Source organism: Diadema antillarum, unplaced genomic scaffold, assembly GCF_040938485.1.
Source record: "Diadema antillarum isolate AM-2024a unplaced genomic scaffold, OU_Dant_1.0 scf00000192, whole genome shotgun sequence".
NCBI classification, from domain to species: domain Eukaryota; kingdom Metazoa; phylum Echinodermata; class Echinoidea; order Diadematoida; family Diadematidae; genus Diadema; species Diadema antillarum.
The window spans coordinates 2180021-2194835 of record NW_027271081.1 but is presented as its reverse complement, the minus strand read 5'-3'; the positions used below and the strand labels follow the sequence as shown (position 1 = coordinate 2194835).

The window sequence follows — 14815 nt, the reverse complement described above, 5'->3', positions numbered from 1 at the left end:
TGCCTACGCAACATGGTGAAAAAAACATGACTGTAATCCAACCTATACCTCAAATTAAAACTCCTTGACTCCACAATGTGGCTATTTCACACAGATTTAATACATGTTGTGCCCAGTTAAGTGCAAAATGGGTTACGAACATAAACTGTATGACCACACTTTTTGTCTTTTTTATGAATTGAGACAGTAGTTGTACTTACTATTTTTTTTTTTGTGCAAAGTAAGCAGTCCAAACACATAATACAGCAGCACGTGGCAATACCCTTGACAGTTTATAATACTATACAGTGTGGTCAAACCTTATCTTTTTTGTTTGTCTCCTTGAGTAGCCTCTCTTCATGAGTAAGACACACAGCTAGTGCCTCTTACCAACCATGAGCAATGAGGATGCATCTAACAGGGACATCTCTGGGAGATTACATTGGTCCTTAGGGGTGATGCCTTCTAAAAGCATGCTGTCTCCCACTGAGGGGAAGGTCATGATTATACCAGTTGTCATCACTCTTGATCATAGCTATAATCAAAATTCTCAAAGTCACTATTATCATAATCATTATCATTTTTTATTTTTGACATAAACAATTATCTTTCCTCTCATCATCAAAATCAATCCATCATTATCATTAAAATCAATCCATCATCATCATCATCATCAACATCATCATCATCATCATCATCATCATCATCATCAACATCATCATCATCATCATCATCATCATCATCATCGTCATCAACATCATTATCGTCAATCATCAGTCATCAACATCATCATCTTCTACATCCTCATCATCCTTATCAGCAAGTCAATCATCTTCTTCTTTATCATCATCTTCATTATTATCATCAGCAATCATCATCATCATCATCATCATATCTTAGTACCTAGTGCCAAATGCACTTTAGCACACTAAACCTTTATCACATAAGGGGCATCATGTTTTTTTCTTTTCACAAAGTGCTTTAGTTCATGTTCCTTTGAGCAATTCCAAGCCCATCTCACATCTTGTTGCCACTTTTGGGTGAACTTTGAAGTAAATATGTTGCACTTTGGGTGATGCGAGAGACGACGTCTCGGTAAAACACGCCTTGGTATCCCAAAGAGACCATGGCGAATAATGAAAATCGAACGGCTCCTCGCGACAACAAAAGAGGCAGACAACAAGAAGGGAGCACTCATGATCAATTTAATTTCGGTCGCGGTCTTCCGGGGATGTTTGGTACATTTGTACAATGACGGCTCCTTCTCTCAGTCAACAAAGTACACCATAAAAAGAGAGGAGCATGCGGTTATCTGGTATGCGTGTGTGTGTGTGTGTGTGTGTGTGTGTGCTGTAACTCATTTTTCAATCCAAACCTGTATGAAAATTCTCTCACAAAAAAAAAAAAAAAAAAATGGGGAGAGCACCAGGGGGGATGCTAATATGCAAATTGGCAACTTGAGAGTGATTACCACAGAATGAAATGCAAATTGGCAGCAATATCATGCATCCTGCCGATAATGACAGTGCCTTCAATTACATACCAGTCACGGTACATGCACAAACTCCACAAAGCCACCTATATCACATACATATCTTTTGCTTTAACCCGTTGAGGACGGTTTGATTTTGCTACAACACACATTTCCCATTGACGCCTGCCCGAGTATACTCGGGACTCGTCCTCGAGGGGTCAAAATGTTTGCTTTTTTTTTCATTTTGTTCTGTGTTATTCTCTCATCCTCTACTTTTTTAATAACTTGAACTAAAAAAGGAAAATGGTAAACTTTTGGTGATGAAACTTAATTTGACATGGACTCGGCCAAGGTTTACTCCAGAATGACAATTTCACAAAACCTCACACCTTCCTTCTAGATCATGTCATTTAATTGCTATAGCAAGACATAAAAAACATCAGATTTCACCACAAGAATGCATTAAAATGCATCTGCATTATGCCACAGAGCACAGGATATACAGTCACAAGTGACATAGTGTAAAGTTGCAATACTGTTAAAGCTGTTATTTTTGTGAGGGTTTAATTTCTGCAAATTGGGCGAATCACTGTTGGACCGTGAATTGAACAACACTCGCAAAATAATGCAACTGGATATGCATTGGTGCACTTACGATAGCCTCGGTGTTAAATTGTGAAACAACATTAGATGAAAATGTCTTTGATCTCCTCATTCGCGAAAATATCTGCACGTGAAAATAACAGCATTTACAGTACAGGGAGGCGGTGTAAGCATGTATGTGTGTAGTGGGGGGGGGGGGGGGGGGGGAGGGGGTGAAAGGACCCACTAGTGACTGCTTTGCCTGGGCCTGGAGTTTATTTCTTTCTTTCTTTTTAAATGTGTACTTGTACACGTGTAAGCCTGATTTTTTTTTTTTTCCAATCTAGCTCCATGACATATCAATCTTGTATGTTCACTGGTGGACTCAAGAAATGAGAAAGGCTATCTCACTTGAATCGTTGGGCATACATACGTGAAAAGAAAGAGCCTGAAAGGGAAGAATTTGGGTCTCGATGTTACACACACCCCTCGTGGCACCTCTGGGGCTAAAGCTGGTTAATAGGGACGACAGTGACTCAGTGGATTGCGCAGAAGGTGAAGGCTGCTGTCAATTAATGTCATCGTAATCAGGTCTTAATTGAGACGAGACAATCCCCTTTTGAACAAAGAACACGTATACGCAAACAAAAAGAAACAAAAAAAAGAGAGGAAAAAAGTTGCACAAGCTTGGAAGAGTCTCTCTGCGAGTAATACTGGCCCCAGGATTACATTCAGAGAATATGGATGAACATGATGACATGATAAGTTTTCTTCAACAATCAGTAGACCCTACAAGTGGGGCCATTTTTTTTTTTCTCTCTACGCAACCCTTCTGTGCACACCAGTTCCATGACATTTGCTTCTGCAACAATTGCTCCCATGAAATATCTACGCGCTAAGCTAAACATAAATTTTAACCACAAAACATACCCCTAAACCTTATTGTAATCATCACATTAAACCTAATGCCCTATCATATCCCTATCCCAAGCCCTTGGAGAAAGCGAGACTGGAGCAATTATCGCAGGAGCAAATGTGACCCGCTACAACAAAAGGATCCTAAGGCTAAAGTCGCTGACGGGCGAAACCAATCATGGCCCAGAAAAATGCTATTTTCAGGCCTTTCCTTTGATCATTTAGCTTCGAAATTTCGGCAGGTAATAGAAGATATATTAGACTACAAAATTATGTTAAAATCAGAAATCCAAACGTTTTGACAGATTTTGGTGATCTGACTTCAAACTCGTAGCGGGTCACAAATGTTCCATACACACCCCAAGTACATATCGAAATATAAAATTTGATTGCTACTGTCCATTGGTACTGTCTTTTTAAACCAGGCATGGCAACGGAATCCTGCATCAGTAACAAAAACTGAGTAGGACATGAAAGCCGAATCACCAAAGACACACTCCAGATAATCACAGAAAGTCTTCATACATTGTACAACACACTCATTTTTTTTCCACAAAGAATGACAGACTTGCAAAATGAAAAAAAAAAGTCTCTTTGGAAACCAGGAAGTAAATGCAGCCAGAGAAGCTCGCATTTTTAAAACTCAAGTCCATCTGAAACAGATCATTTCTGTAATTGTAGAACTAGGATACCAATTTCCATGGCAACAACAGGTATAATGAGTCATTTGAATAGTGTCAGCCTTGTGGTGAAGGACAATCACAGGACACATCATTAACACAGAAAATTTCTTTGAAAACTACCAGATGCTGCAAGGTGATGACAAAACATTTCTTATTTTTGAATGTCATTTCCTCTGATGCTGGAATCTCTTCCCCCCCCCCCCCCCCAAAAAAAAGACACAAAATTTACACAATTTATATTGATCATGTTCTTGTCTCTTTCCATCATCACACAATTTGTATATCCCTCATTCTCATGCTTTGGGTTTTTGTTTGTTTGTTTGTTTGTTTGTTTGTTTGTTCGTTTCTTGTCAGCATGGCATTTTCTTCTTCGGGGCCCACAAAGTTCCTTGCATTTATCATCAACTGTAATATCAGGTGACATATACAGCAAATGTGACACAGCTGATTGGATGTTGATAAAGCGTTGCTATTAAGCGATTCCAATAAGTCTGAATTGTTTTCCGTTCCCTGCAGAATTAGGACATGATAGATGTAATGAGTTGAATATAGACTTCCATCTTTGTGCCTTTCCTTATGGTATCTTCTTCTTATCTATTTCATACATACACATATGTGTATTCATATTGCACATATGTACATTGTATCAGTATCATAGAAAGACACATACAAGCAAATCTATCTATCTGTCTATCTATCTATCTATCTATCTATCTATCTATCTATCTATCTATCTACATGTATCTATCTATCTATCTATCTATCTATCTATCTATCTATCTATCTATCTATCTACATGTATCTATCTATCTATCTATCTATCTATCTATCTATCTATCTAATCTATCTATCTATGTATCTATCTATGTATCTATCTATGTATGTATGTATCTATCTATCTATCTATCTATCTATCTATCTATCTATCTATCTATCTATCTATCTATCCATCTATCCATCTATCTCTCCAGATATATAATAACCTTTTTCAATCCTGTAAGGGGTCTTCTCAACCTCCTCTTACTCTAATTTCTAGCATATGCAAATTTGGAATCAGACCCAGACTTCATCTATCTTGGTTCTGTTGAATCTACTTTTAGGATACAATAAATCATACTTGTTGGCAATTATAGAAGGCTGAATATCAAGCCTTTGGATAATTACCACTGCTTGATGTATCCATACACACCTTTCTGGAAAAAAAAAATAGAATCAAAACCAGGTAAACTTGGCGCACAGTTCAACCTGTGCAGGTGCTGTGTTAGTCATGATTCAAACTGCCTCACTCTCTTTGTTGCCTTATTAATGAATGGCCACAAGGAATTAAACGTGCGCAATATGACCACTTGTAAATAGTGTGTAGTAAGAGTTATGCATATTTCCGATGCGTGGTAACCCATTTCAGATATAAAAACACTATCCAGGCAATTGCTACCATGAACATCATGATATGAACATATCCGTTATATGCATAGATTGATAGTAGACATCATCTTTTTCTGTTTTTCTTTATTCTTCCAGGGGTGGAAGGGAATGACAGGCTGTAGTCATGGAAACGGAGGACACCTTACCTGGGTATGAGCTCCGTCATACTGGAGGACATGGCGGACTGCAAGCCCCTCTCGCAGGTGCAGCAGCAGCGGCATTTCTGGAGGTCGATGTCGGAGGCGACGCGCTTCAGACGGTACGCCGAGGTGGACCGCATGGACCGACTCAACATCATGCGCTCCCGGTCGAACGATGGGCGACCGTGTTCTGACGTCATCCTGGAACCCGACATGTCGCGGTCATCCGTTTATCAGCGTTATGTCACTCGTGCAAATTTTGTTCTACTTTTCAAATGTGCGTTTTTTTCTCCCTCTGTCACATTCATGCAATGCCAAATACACAGAATAGAGTGATTCCAATGGAGGCGTATTCCCTTTATAACTGATGGATCCACAAGTGAAAGCAATGGCCACAACAGCTGTTTGTCTACTTGTTATCGGTCACCGCTCAAGTTTCATCCATCAATAACTCGCGCAAGTCAATCTATCATGGGTCGATACAAGTTCCTTACATCTGTTCTTCGATACACGTGTTTACAGACTGTGCATCTCTTAAATTCACAATGCACCTTTATTGATATATCCAAACACCGCCGTGTGTCTCATGAGAGTAAAAATCTGAATGGAGAGGAAAAACCGAAAGTTTACATCCTCTGCCTAAAATCGAATATATCGAGGAGACAGCAAATTGCGCAAATTCCCTTCTCTCGCAGGACAGTCAAACGGTCAATACCGACGCTCTTTTTCTCTCTCTCTCTCCTCTACGGGAATGCCTGCCGGGCATTGGCGAATTGGATCTGAAGCACTGATCACAGGCGATCAGATTGCCGCATTTCGCTAAGAAAATAGACTGCTTTTGAAGTTCTGTCCTCAAAAAACATCGAGAGAGATGGAGCGAGAGCGAGAGAGAGAAAGAGAAGAGGAAAGAGGACCAATGTATTCTCTTCTTCTCCTTCCCAATATCATCCGATGAACGGGATTCCGCCACAGAGACAAAAAGAACGGGCACACAATCGTCGGGACAGGACGGGACGGTGAGTTTCTCTGGAGTAGGCACATCAAACAAACTAATATCATCCAATTTATCCGGTGTGTTACAGCTCCAAATTGGATCAACCCTCTTCATCCACGAACCAAATGATGGTGGTTGGGGGGGGGGGGGGATGGAGCAAGTCAGAGAGAGAGAGAGAGAGAGAGCGAGAGAGAGAGAAGAAATGAAAAGAACCAGAAGCAACTATTACCTTTCCCAATCTGGGAGGGTGGGCCAGCCAAACAATTGTCATTGGCGACGAAAAGAAAAACCCCGTGTACACAACACAGCGTGAGAGATATCCAACTGAGCCCCCGCTCCGCTATCAACTCACAGGCGAAGTTCACCTCTTCCAAGCCTACTGTACTGACCGCCCTTTCAGTTTCACGACCAGCAAAATACACAACATCAGTGTACACAGCTGTAGCTGTATGATACACTCCTGTTGCCTCATACACACACACACACACACACACACAAAAGCAATGGAAGGGGGTGGGGAGGGATGGCGGGGGGGGGGGGAATGAGAATAGGAAAAGGAAAGAGAAAATCGGTAACATCAACATAATAAGAATGAAACAACTCCTCTTGACTTCCATACAGGCAGTCTACCACACAGGCTACCCCACTATACCAGTGTAAGCGCACACACTCTCATATCCTGGAGAGCAAAGAACTTACGGAAGTGACTCTGAGGGGAAACAAAAGGAAAAAGAAAAAAGAAATGAATAATGGCCTTGCCGTTCCTTTCCTGCCACTGTTGTATCAGTAAAACAGGGTCGAGTTTAAAGACGTCCCTAGAGAGACGCTGCTTTAACATTGCAGAGACTCAATTCCACTAACTGTATGTTGAAATAAGCTGACTGAGCTGTTTTATAATTTCCAAAGGGTAGGTGAAAATTCAGCATACATCACTTTGGAGAATCATAAAGGTCTCAGCATTAAATCTATGAAAGAATATCACCGTGGCAATAAGTTATTTACTAAATATTTATTCTTCTAATAGGTGTGTCTACAGGGAAAATTTGAGTATAGTTGATCTTGAAACTCACAGGTTTGTTGCTTTTCTTTTACGAAATTTGCATTATTTTTAACCTTTCTATTTTCTTTTCCATAGCTTCATAATCATTTACATATTTTAAGAAATTCTAGTACTTTGTAGCAGCTTGCAAGATCTATCCCAACTTGAACTATTAAAGCTGTGACTTTAAGAATTGGCCATGACAAGGCAAAATATCACTCTTAACCCGTACTTTCTGATAATTTAAGTCACCTCTAATCCCCCTCAAAAATGACTTGCATCACCTTCTCAATTGCATTTGGATCAGTTTAGAATGAAATATTAAAATCTGGCATTTGGATTTTGAATATCAACTGGAAATGATTGATCTTCAAGATTTAATAAACACATATACTACATTTGAATATACTTTAGATAATTTTTTTGCAGTGCAAAATGCCATAATGAGGTACATGTAATCACATAATGAAAACACTATCGAAAAGGCTGCAATTTGATAACTCGTGCAGCTCAGAATCAATCAGACGTGCATCGGTACAGACCTCAGACCCATGAATGATACCAAAACTAAACTGGTCCTTTGCCAAAATAATGGTACAGTGGTTTCAAAAGAGCTGTAACTTTAAAACAAAGAAGCATCTATTTTCAATAACTACTAAAGCAGGCACGACATTCAATGAACAAATAAAGCCCATAGATAATATGACTGTAATAGTGCTCTAGTATTACGAAAGCTAATAACAAACACCTGTTCATTGCTAAAATGAATTTATCAAATTTATTTAGTTTTTCTTAATGGGAGGGGGAGGGGCATATACTTTAATTGCAATCTGCTGAAAGATACCCTTTAACACTGTATCCTGTAAGGTTCTTTGTACTACCAGGCTGTCCTATGGTTTGCCAATACAAAGCTACAATATGAAATTATTAACGTTCAAAACCAATACTGAATGATATTAATATAAAAAATGCAACATCTGTGTATGCATTAACAACACTCACTATTTCCCTTTTAACGGTCAGAAGGGTGTGAATAAACTATTGTGTCAATGAAAATCTTCAAAAGGTTCTTCACATTTGGCTTGGGATTGACAAGTGTATACAAACTGAATGATACCAAAAATGCCATACCATGTATGATGATGCAATAACCTATTCCAAGTGCACAAAGATTGGCAGGAATATTGAAGTATAAACTTAGTGCACTATAGAGCATGAATTTCAGTTTCAATCACTGCAACTTTTTTAGTTGGCGTAATTCTCACACAGTCACTTACTACACCGGGAAATCTCCCTTGGTCTTTATCAAGCAGGTAGCCATAGAATGGAAGTGGTCTATCCAAAAAAAAAAAGAAGTCCTCTTTGTATGTAGTATGCCTGAAACCCCCCCAAAAGAGAAAAAACAGCAAACCTGTCATTGACTGCCGAACACTACACTCACAACCTTTGAGGAAGAGAATGGCGAGGGAGTGCATCCCAACTTGGAGCGGAAATATCCATCATGAATGGGTCCATTCCCCCTTCTCCCAACCCCTCACGTTAATATTTGCAAATGCCGCTAACCGCGCGGCAAAAAATGCCCCCTGACTAAACTCCACCGGCTCAAGAAGTCCATAAATCACCCGCACAATGCATGAATGAGGCTTTCGGAATCCGACAATGAATGGACTTTGGAGCAAACGGGAGAACATTCACCGCTCTCTCTCTCTCTAAAACGACGCCTTGTCTCACCGTCCCGCGATTACTCAGCGGTCAGCCGACGGATGGAGGAGTAGGAAGACTTCCTTTGTGCATGCGCCCACTGAGAGACGGAGCCTCCACCATGAAGAATTGGATGATAAACATGGGACCACAGTTCTCTCTCTCTCACTCAAAAAAAAAATTGAACCTGCTAGCCTCTCCAACATATGAATGATGAAGAAACTCTACGAGTGCATTTTCAACAAATAGAGCCTACAGTCCAATCATCAACCCCCTCCCTCTGTGCTACATCCCCCCCCCCCCCCACACACACATGTACACACTAGCTGTTATGCATCAAGTAGGATGACGGTTGTGAACAAAGCGACCTCCGTCACTCAAGAGTTGCCCAACATTAAAAAATAAGGAGAGAAGAGAGCTATAAAAAGACGATAGAAAGACACCTCCAGTTGCCTGCTCTACCCCCTTAATCCTCATCCATCGATCAACGGCAGGCGAGGTACGTCAGGACTGATGTCACTCCCATATGAATAATGCAAACGTGTCCTTCTGATGAGCCAAGAAAAAGTTGTGCAAAATCTGAGGAAACATCACAGCTTACCAAAACAGGCGCCTCTTCCTTTCCAAACCTTTACTCAACTTTACTAGAATATTCAAATTCAGCTCGAGATTGGAAAATGAAGAGCGAAGAAGAAGAATTCAAGACAGGGTAATTCCGCAAAGCATCCATCCGGGTCGCAAATGAGCATCAGGGAGTAACGTCCTCGTGGAGCACCGTGGAACAACGCCGTGGCACTCTCGTCTCCTTCGCGGGTGTGAATGTTTCGCCAATTTGGCAAACTCTCCTCTGACGCGTGCCATGTGCCGCGGCAAACACAACGCGAGATGTCAATTTTGCATCACGCGCCTTGTAATTTACTTCAGCTGCCCGCATGGTTGGCGGCAGAAGGCGGAGAGGAAAAAAACAAGATGAAAGAAAACTGCCCGCTTGCTGAATAAGTGACAAGGGGGATGAGAATGAATCCTTACCAATGCCCTGTGCATCCCAAAGACTAAAAGAAAGGAAGGAGGGAGCTTTCCAGCACGCATCTACAGGAGGATGATCATACCAAACACTGAAACATTGATCCCCTTAATTACTATAGCGTGTCGCCATGGCCGTTGAGAGATTACCACGCCTCATGCCAAAAGGGCGTTTACAAGCTCTCATTTTCAAAGGGGGCTGTATGCTCCCTCACCCTTAAAATGACATTTCCAGGAAAAAGCAATGGCATAGGGTGACTAGAAGATGATGATGAATTCCTGTCAAGATGTTCCAATCATCCTGCAATATATATTTTTTCCCTTCTTGTGCATCCATCCATCCAATGTCCACTTTGAGCTTCACCTCTTTCACCGTCCCCCAGCAGCATCCATCAGCTAACCTTAAAAGTCACTTGTACCCTTTAATCAACCCTGTTCCAGTTGGAGGAAGAAGGGATGGGGGATATCATTTGTCACTACCTGACACTTAGCTCACTTTTCAGGCACGTGGCAAACACCCGGCTTCATTGCTGGGAAACTCATTTGCATAGATGACATCTTCCGGCTTACAGTACACCACACACCATGGCAATACAGCGAGGTGAGGTCATCCTTTACTAATATCCCCCTGCCGACCCTTTTGCAGGTGATTGCAATACAATCCAACATTCTTCTTAAATAATTTACTCGCTGGCATATCCAGCTAGCACGATGGCTGAATCAATAGCCATAGCCTGGGATGTGATACCCCGAGGGATAACTTTGGAATCTGGAGAGACTAAGAGTGCCAAATATATAATACAATCAATGTTTTGCAAGTTTATCAGGCTTCTCTTACAAGTGAAAATCTATAGGGAAAAGGGCATTCACTCCTAGAGGGAATATAGAAATATTTTAGGGAACAAGGAACAGACAGACATCTCTTGCTGGAAACATAAAGGCAGCTCTATCTTCCTTCATTTTTGTATGATGTCAACTATCAGTCATTTCAGACATACAAGCTCATTCCTCCACAATTAATCGATTAATCCTTACACTAATATGAATAAGCATGTACATAAAAGTTTGGAAAATCAAGCAGTTACTATGAAGAAATCTCTGAACAACTATCACCATACTGATGAACCTTTTACTGAATGGCTAATTTGTACACTACCATCTATGGGAAAACTGAGTAATTAGGGACCTTTGTGAAGTAGTGCTGTGAACGTCAATGCTAGATCTATTCAATGTTACTTGCAAAGCACAGAGTTATCCTTCACAAGTTGCATTACTGGACCAAAAGCAACACAAGAGTCACTCTAAGCAATCTGAAAAACTGATCAACTTTGATAATTAAAATTCTAGGCAAACACGCAACAGTAAATGACAGTTCTGGACGGATCGAATCCTATTGACTTGGCCATTGACGTTTGGCATAGAGTCATCAGCTTTGTTTCCTTCAAACATAGTAAATAACAACTCAACGTTTCCAGCACGTTTTCACCAAATGTACGAATCAATCACGGATAATTTTCCCACGACAAGAGCTCTCCTTGGGTGTGCAGTCGTAGCAGCGATCCGAGCAGTGATCTTTTCCTAGCCTCCCGGTAAGGAGGTGTGGCATTCCTCAACAAAAATCTACCACCATGGCACTCTGATCTGTAATCGACGTTCAAAGGAATTCCTCGCCAAATGTAAACATAGCTCCACAGGTCTGCCTGCGATAGCGACAATGCCGTGGTCGAACGTATCGTCACATACAGAACTGAGATATTTGAAAAGCACCTACCCACATATCCATCACTCAGAAAGAAAAAAAAATCCCTCAGTGAAAACAAAAGTGAAGGCACATCCATCCCTTGTAAAGTCCATTCCCCATCGTCGTGATGACAACTGATAATCTCCTCCTCCTATCGCAGATGAGCAGTCTCTCCGAATCTTCTCCCAGCTGACCGACCAACTAGAGCAGAAAACTCAGAGCAATCTCTTCTAGCCGCACAACAACAACAAAAACAAGACGACACAAGAAGCAGAGGAAGAAGAAGAAGACATACAAAATAAAAAAAAGAAAAAGAAGAAGAAGCCTGCAGCTCTCGGCTCTGCGTAGATGTAATCTCCCTTCCTTGGCGAGAGATGGAACTCAATCGCTATGATTTCAAGGACGGCAGAAGAAATAGGGTGAGATGGGGGAAGGGAGAGGGGAACACTCAATCTACGTTTGTTTTGTTGTTGTTGTTTTACCCCTCTTGAATCTCTATGATGTATAACTACTTGCTAGAAGTTAGAAGATGGCTCAAGGAGAGAGAAAAAAAAAATAAGTAGAAAAATATTAAAACCTGTATCGCATCATACGGGCTCCTCTTCGATCCATATCTCTACCAGTGCATGATCAATGCAACATTAGGGGGGAAAGACAAGACAAAAGAAAAGCAAGAACATGCACGGCACCTGCAGTAGCAGATGGAGTGAGAAAAATAGAGTATCAGACAATGAAAGTGAGAGAGAGACAGAGATAAAGAGAAAGATATAGAGAAGACAGAGAGAGAAAGATATAGAGCAGAGATAAAATTATATAAAGAATAAAAAGAAAGATATAGAGCAAAGAGAGAAAATATAAAGAAGAGAGAGAAAAAGATATAAAGAAGAAAAAGAGGGAAAGATATAGAGGAGAAAGAGAAACATATAAAGAAGAGAGAGAAAAAGATATAAAGAAGAAAGAGAGGGAAAGATATAGAGGAGAAAGAGAAATATATAAAGAAGAGAGAGAAAAAGATATAAAGAAGAGAGAGAGAGAAAGATATAGAAATGAGAGAGAAATATATAGAAAAGAGAGAGAAAAATATATAAAAAAGAGATAGAGAGAGGATGCAAAGAAGAGAGAGAAGGAAAGAGAAAGATATAAAATGAGGAGAAGGAGAGAAAGCGAAGTATAACTTTTTTTTCAAACTGATTGTCAAGAGCACTGGCAGAGACAAGAAAAAAGATTACAGAAATTTCATTAAAGAAACGAAATAAAACAAACTAAAACTAAAACACACACAGACAGAAGTGTGCATGACTGATCTTGGGAAAGGTTGCATATGGGGGGAGTCCAGACGAAAAGCCGTTCCCTCATGCAACAGAAACCATTGGTTCCTTCTGCCTCCTACAGAGTTAATATTAATTGTGTCAACGCTGATTAGACACACTCCCGGGTCAATTAGGGTATAATGTCAATATTATTTTATCCATTTCCCCCCCCCCCTTCTCCCCTTCCCCCCTCTAGCAATCTGGATGTCAAGGCGGCTATAAGCTGGTCTGAATACTACTCACACTGACAAAAGAAAACCATCCCGTTTTATCAACTCACCATTCCTATTTCATTTTATTTTTCAGCTCCAAACAGGGTTTTGGCAAAAGACAGCTCAGGGTGGTCGACTATGTATGAGGACATCCGTAGGGACAAACTCGAACACAGAATGTCATGCAAAAGTTTGCATTTATTACTTCCTTCACAGTATCCTCAATCAGAAGTGTATACTGCAGGTCTTTACACACACACCCCTGTCTGTGGCTGAGCTAGAAATTTGTTGTTGCCCTGTGAGCTATATAATGGGACAACTGGAAAAAACAACGCCTCATAAAACTTCACTACCCTTACACAAGATTTAAATTCTTTACACTAAAAGAATGATTTGTCACTCATAATCATTCCTTTATACAAACACAAATGAGCACATTTTTACACTATCCTACATTATGACTGTGAATCAGAGGGTATAAAGGCCATACCACAGTCAGCATTCTCCGCAGAATAAGTCTCGAGCATCTCAGCAAAGGTCGACGTCGGCATTCAAGAATGTGAAGTGCCCCTCCGCCGAATTGATCGTCCCAAATCGGGACTCATTCCAGGATAAATCACATCCCATCCTCCCCCCAAAAAACAACAACAATAACAACACTCTGCTCAAAATTTGCCGGTGGAAAAAGCAAACAAGCCAATGAACAAGGAGACAGGAAAATGCATACGACTTTCCACATCATTTGATGGGATGAAATGGAGCTCACTTCCGCTCACAGATGAGCATCCATCGCCATGGCGATGTATCCCTCCAGAGATGCACTCTTCGCTGTTGGGATGGAGCGAGGAAAGGTTATCCAAAGGAGGGGAGCGGGGGGAATTCGGCGTAAACGATTGCAATAACGAGCACTTCCTACGTCTCTGAAACATCCCTCTTTCTCCTCAATTTCTATTCCACCATCATCACATCCGAATATATATATATCAACCATAGCTGATATCACTTCAAACTATCTTTAAATCTGAGCACAATACATATGGTTACATATGAAGTCAATTCTACACTGTCAACAGGCCTCGTAACTAAATACGGCAGGGGCATTACATCTCAGACAGACAATATTAACCCTGCATTAAAAAAAAAATGAGATAGCCATTGTCTGCAATCTTAACAAGTATACAAACAGTAAAAAAAAAAAAATTATGCTACAAATATCTCCCTATCATTACCCCTTCTGTGGTGTCTGAACTATTCAACCAGACAACGAAGAAAATGACCGCGAAAAAAAAAAAACCTGAAATAATCCTTTTGTGTTCACGAAATACAAACCTTCTTTCATATCATATTCAGCAAAATTATACATTTTTTGATGAAAACAAAGATGGCCCCTTATACTTCTGCCATCAAGAAAAAAAAAAAAAAGAGGAAAAAGAGAACAAAGAATCTCCAAAATTTACAATTTACATGTCAAACCAACAATGCCCCTTTTCAATCGTAGATTTTTTTGCATGTATTGGAACAAGCAGTTGCCTTTGTTGATTGTCAGACCAGGAAAAAGTGAGAGAAATATAGACAGGAAGAGAGAAATAGAAAAAGA

The 14815-nt window shown here is 40.4% G+C and overlaps 1 protein-coding gene across 4 annotated transcripts in view; it reads right to left on the bottom strand.

Moving 5' to 3' along the window:
- The window catches only part of LOC139723562 (pleckstrin homology domain-containing family G member 5-like), a 266864-nt gene that overhangs the window by 107064 nt on the left and 144985 nt on the right, over positions 1 to 14815 (bottom strand). The window contains exon 1 of one of the 4 annotated variants that reach the window (XM_071634806.1): positions 5205 to 6332. The exons of the other annotated variants lie outside the window; for them this stretch is intronic. Coding sequence (XP_071490907.1) covers positions 5205 to 5413 — 209 coding nt within the window. The 5' untranslated portion in view covers positions 5414 to 6332. Of the gene's footprint in view, positions 1 to 5204; positions 6333 to 14815 lie in introns of those variants that run through there. 4 annotated transcript variants of the gene reach the window in all.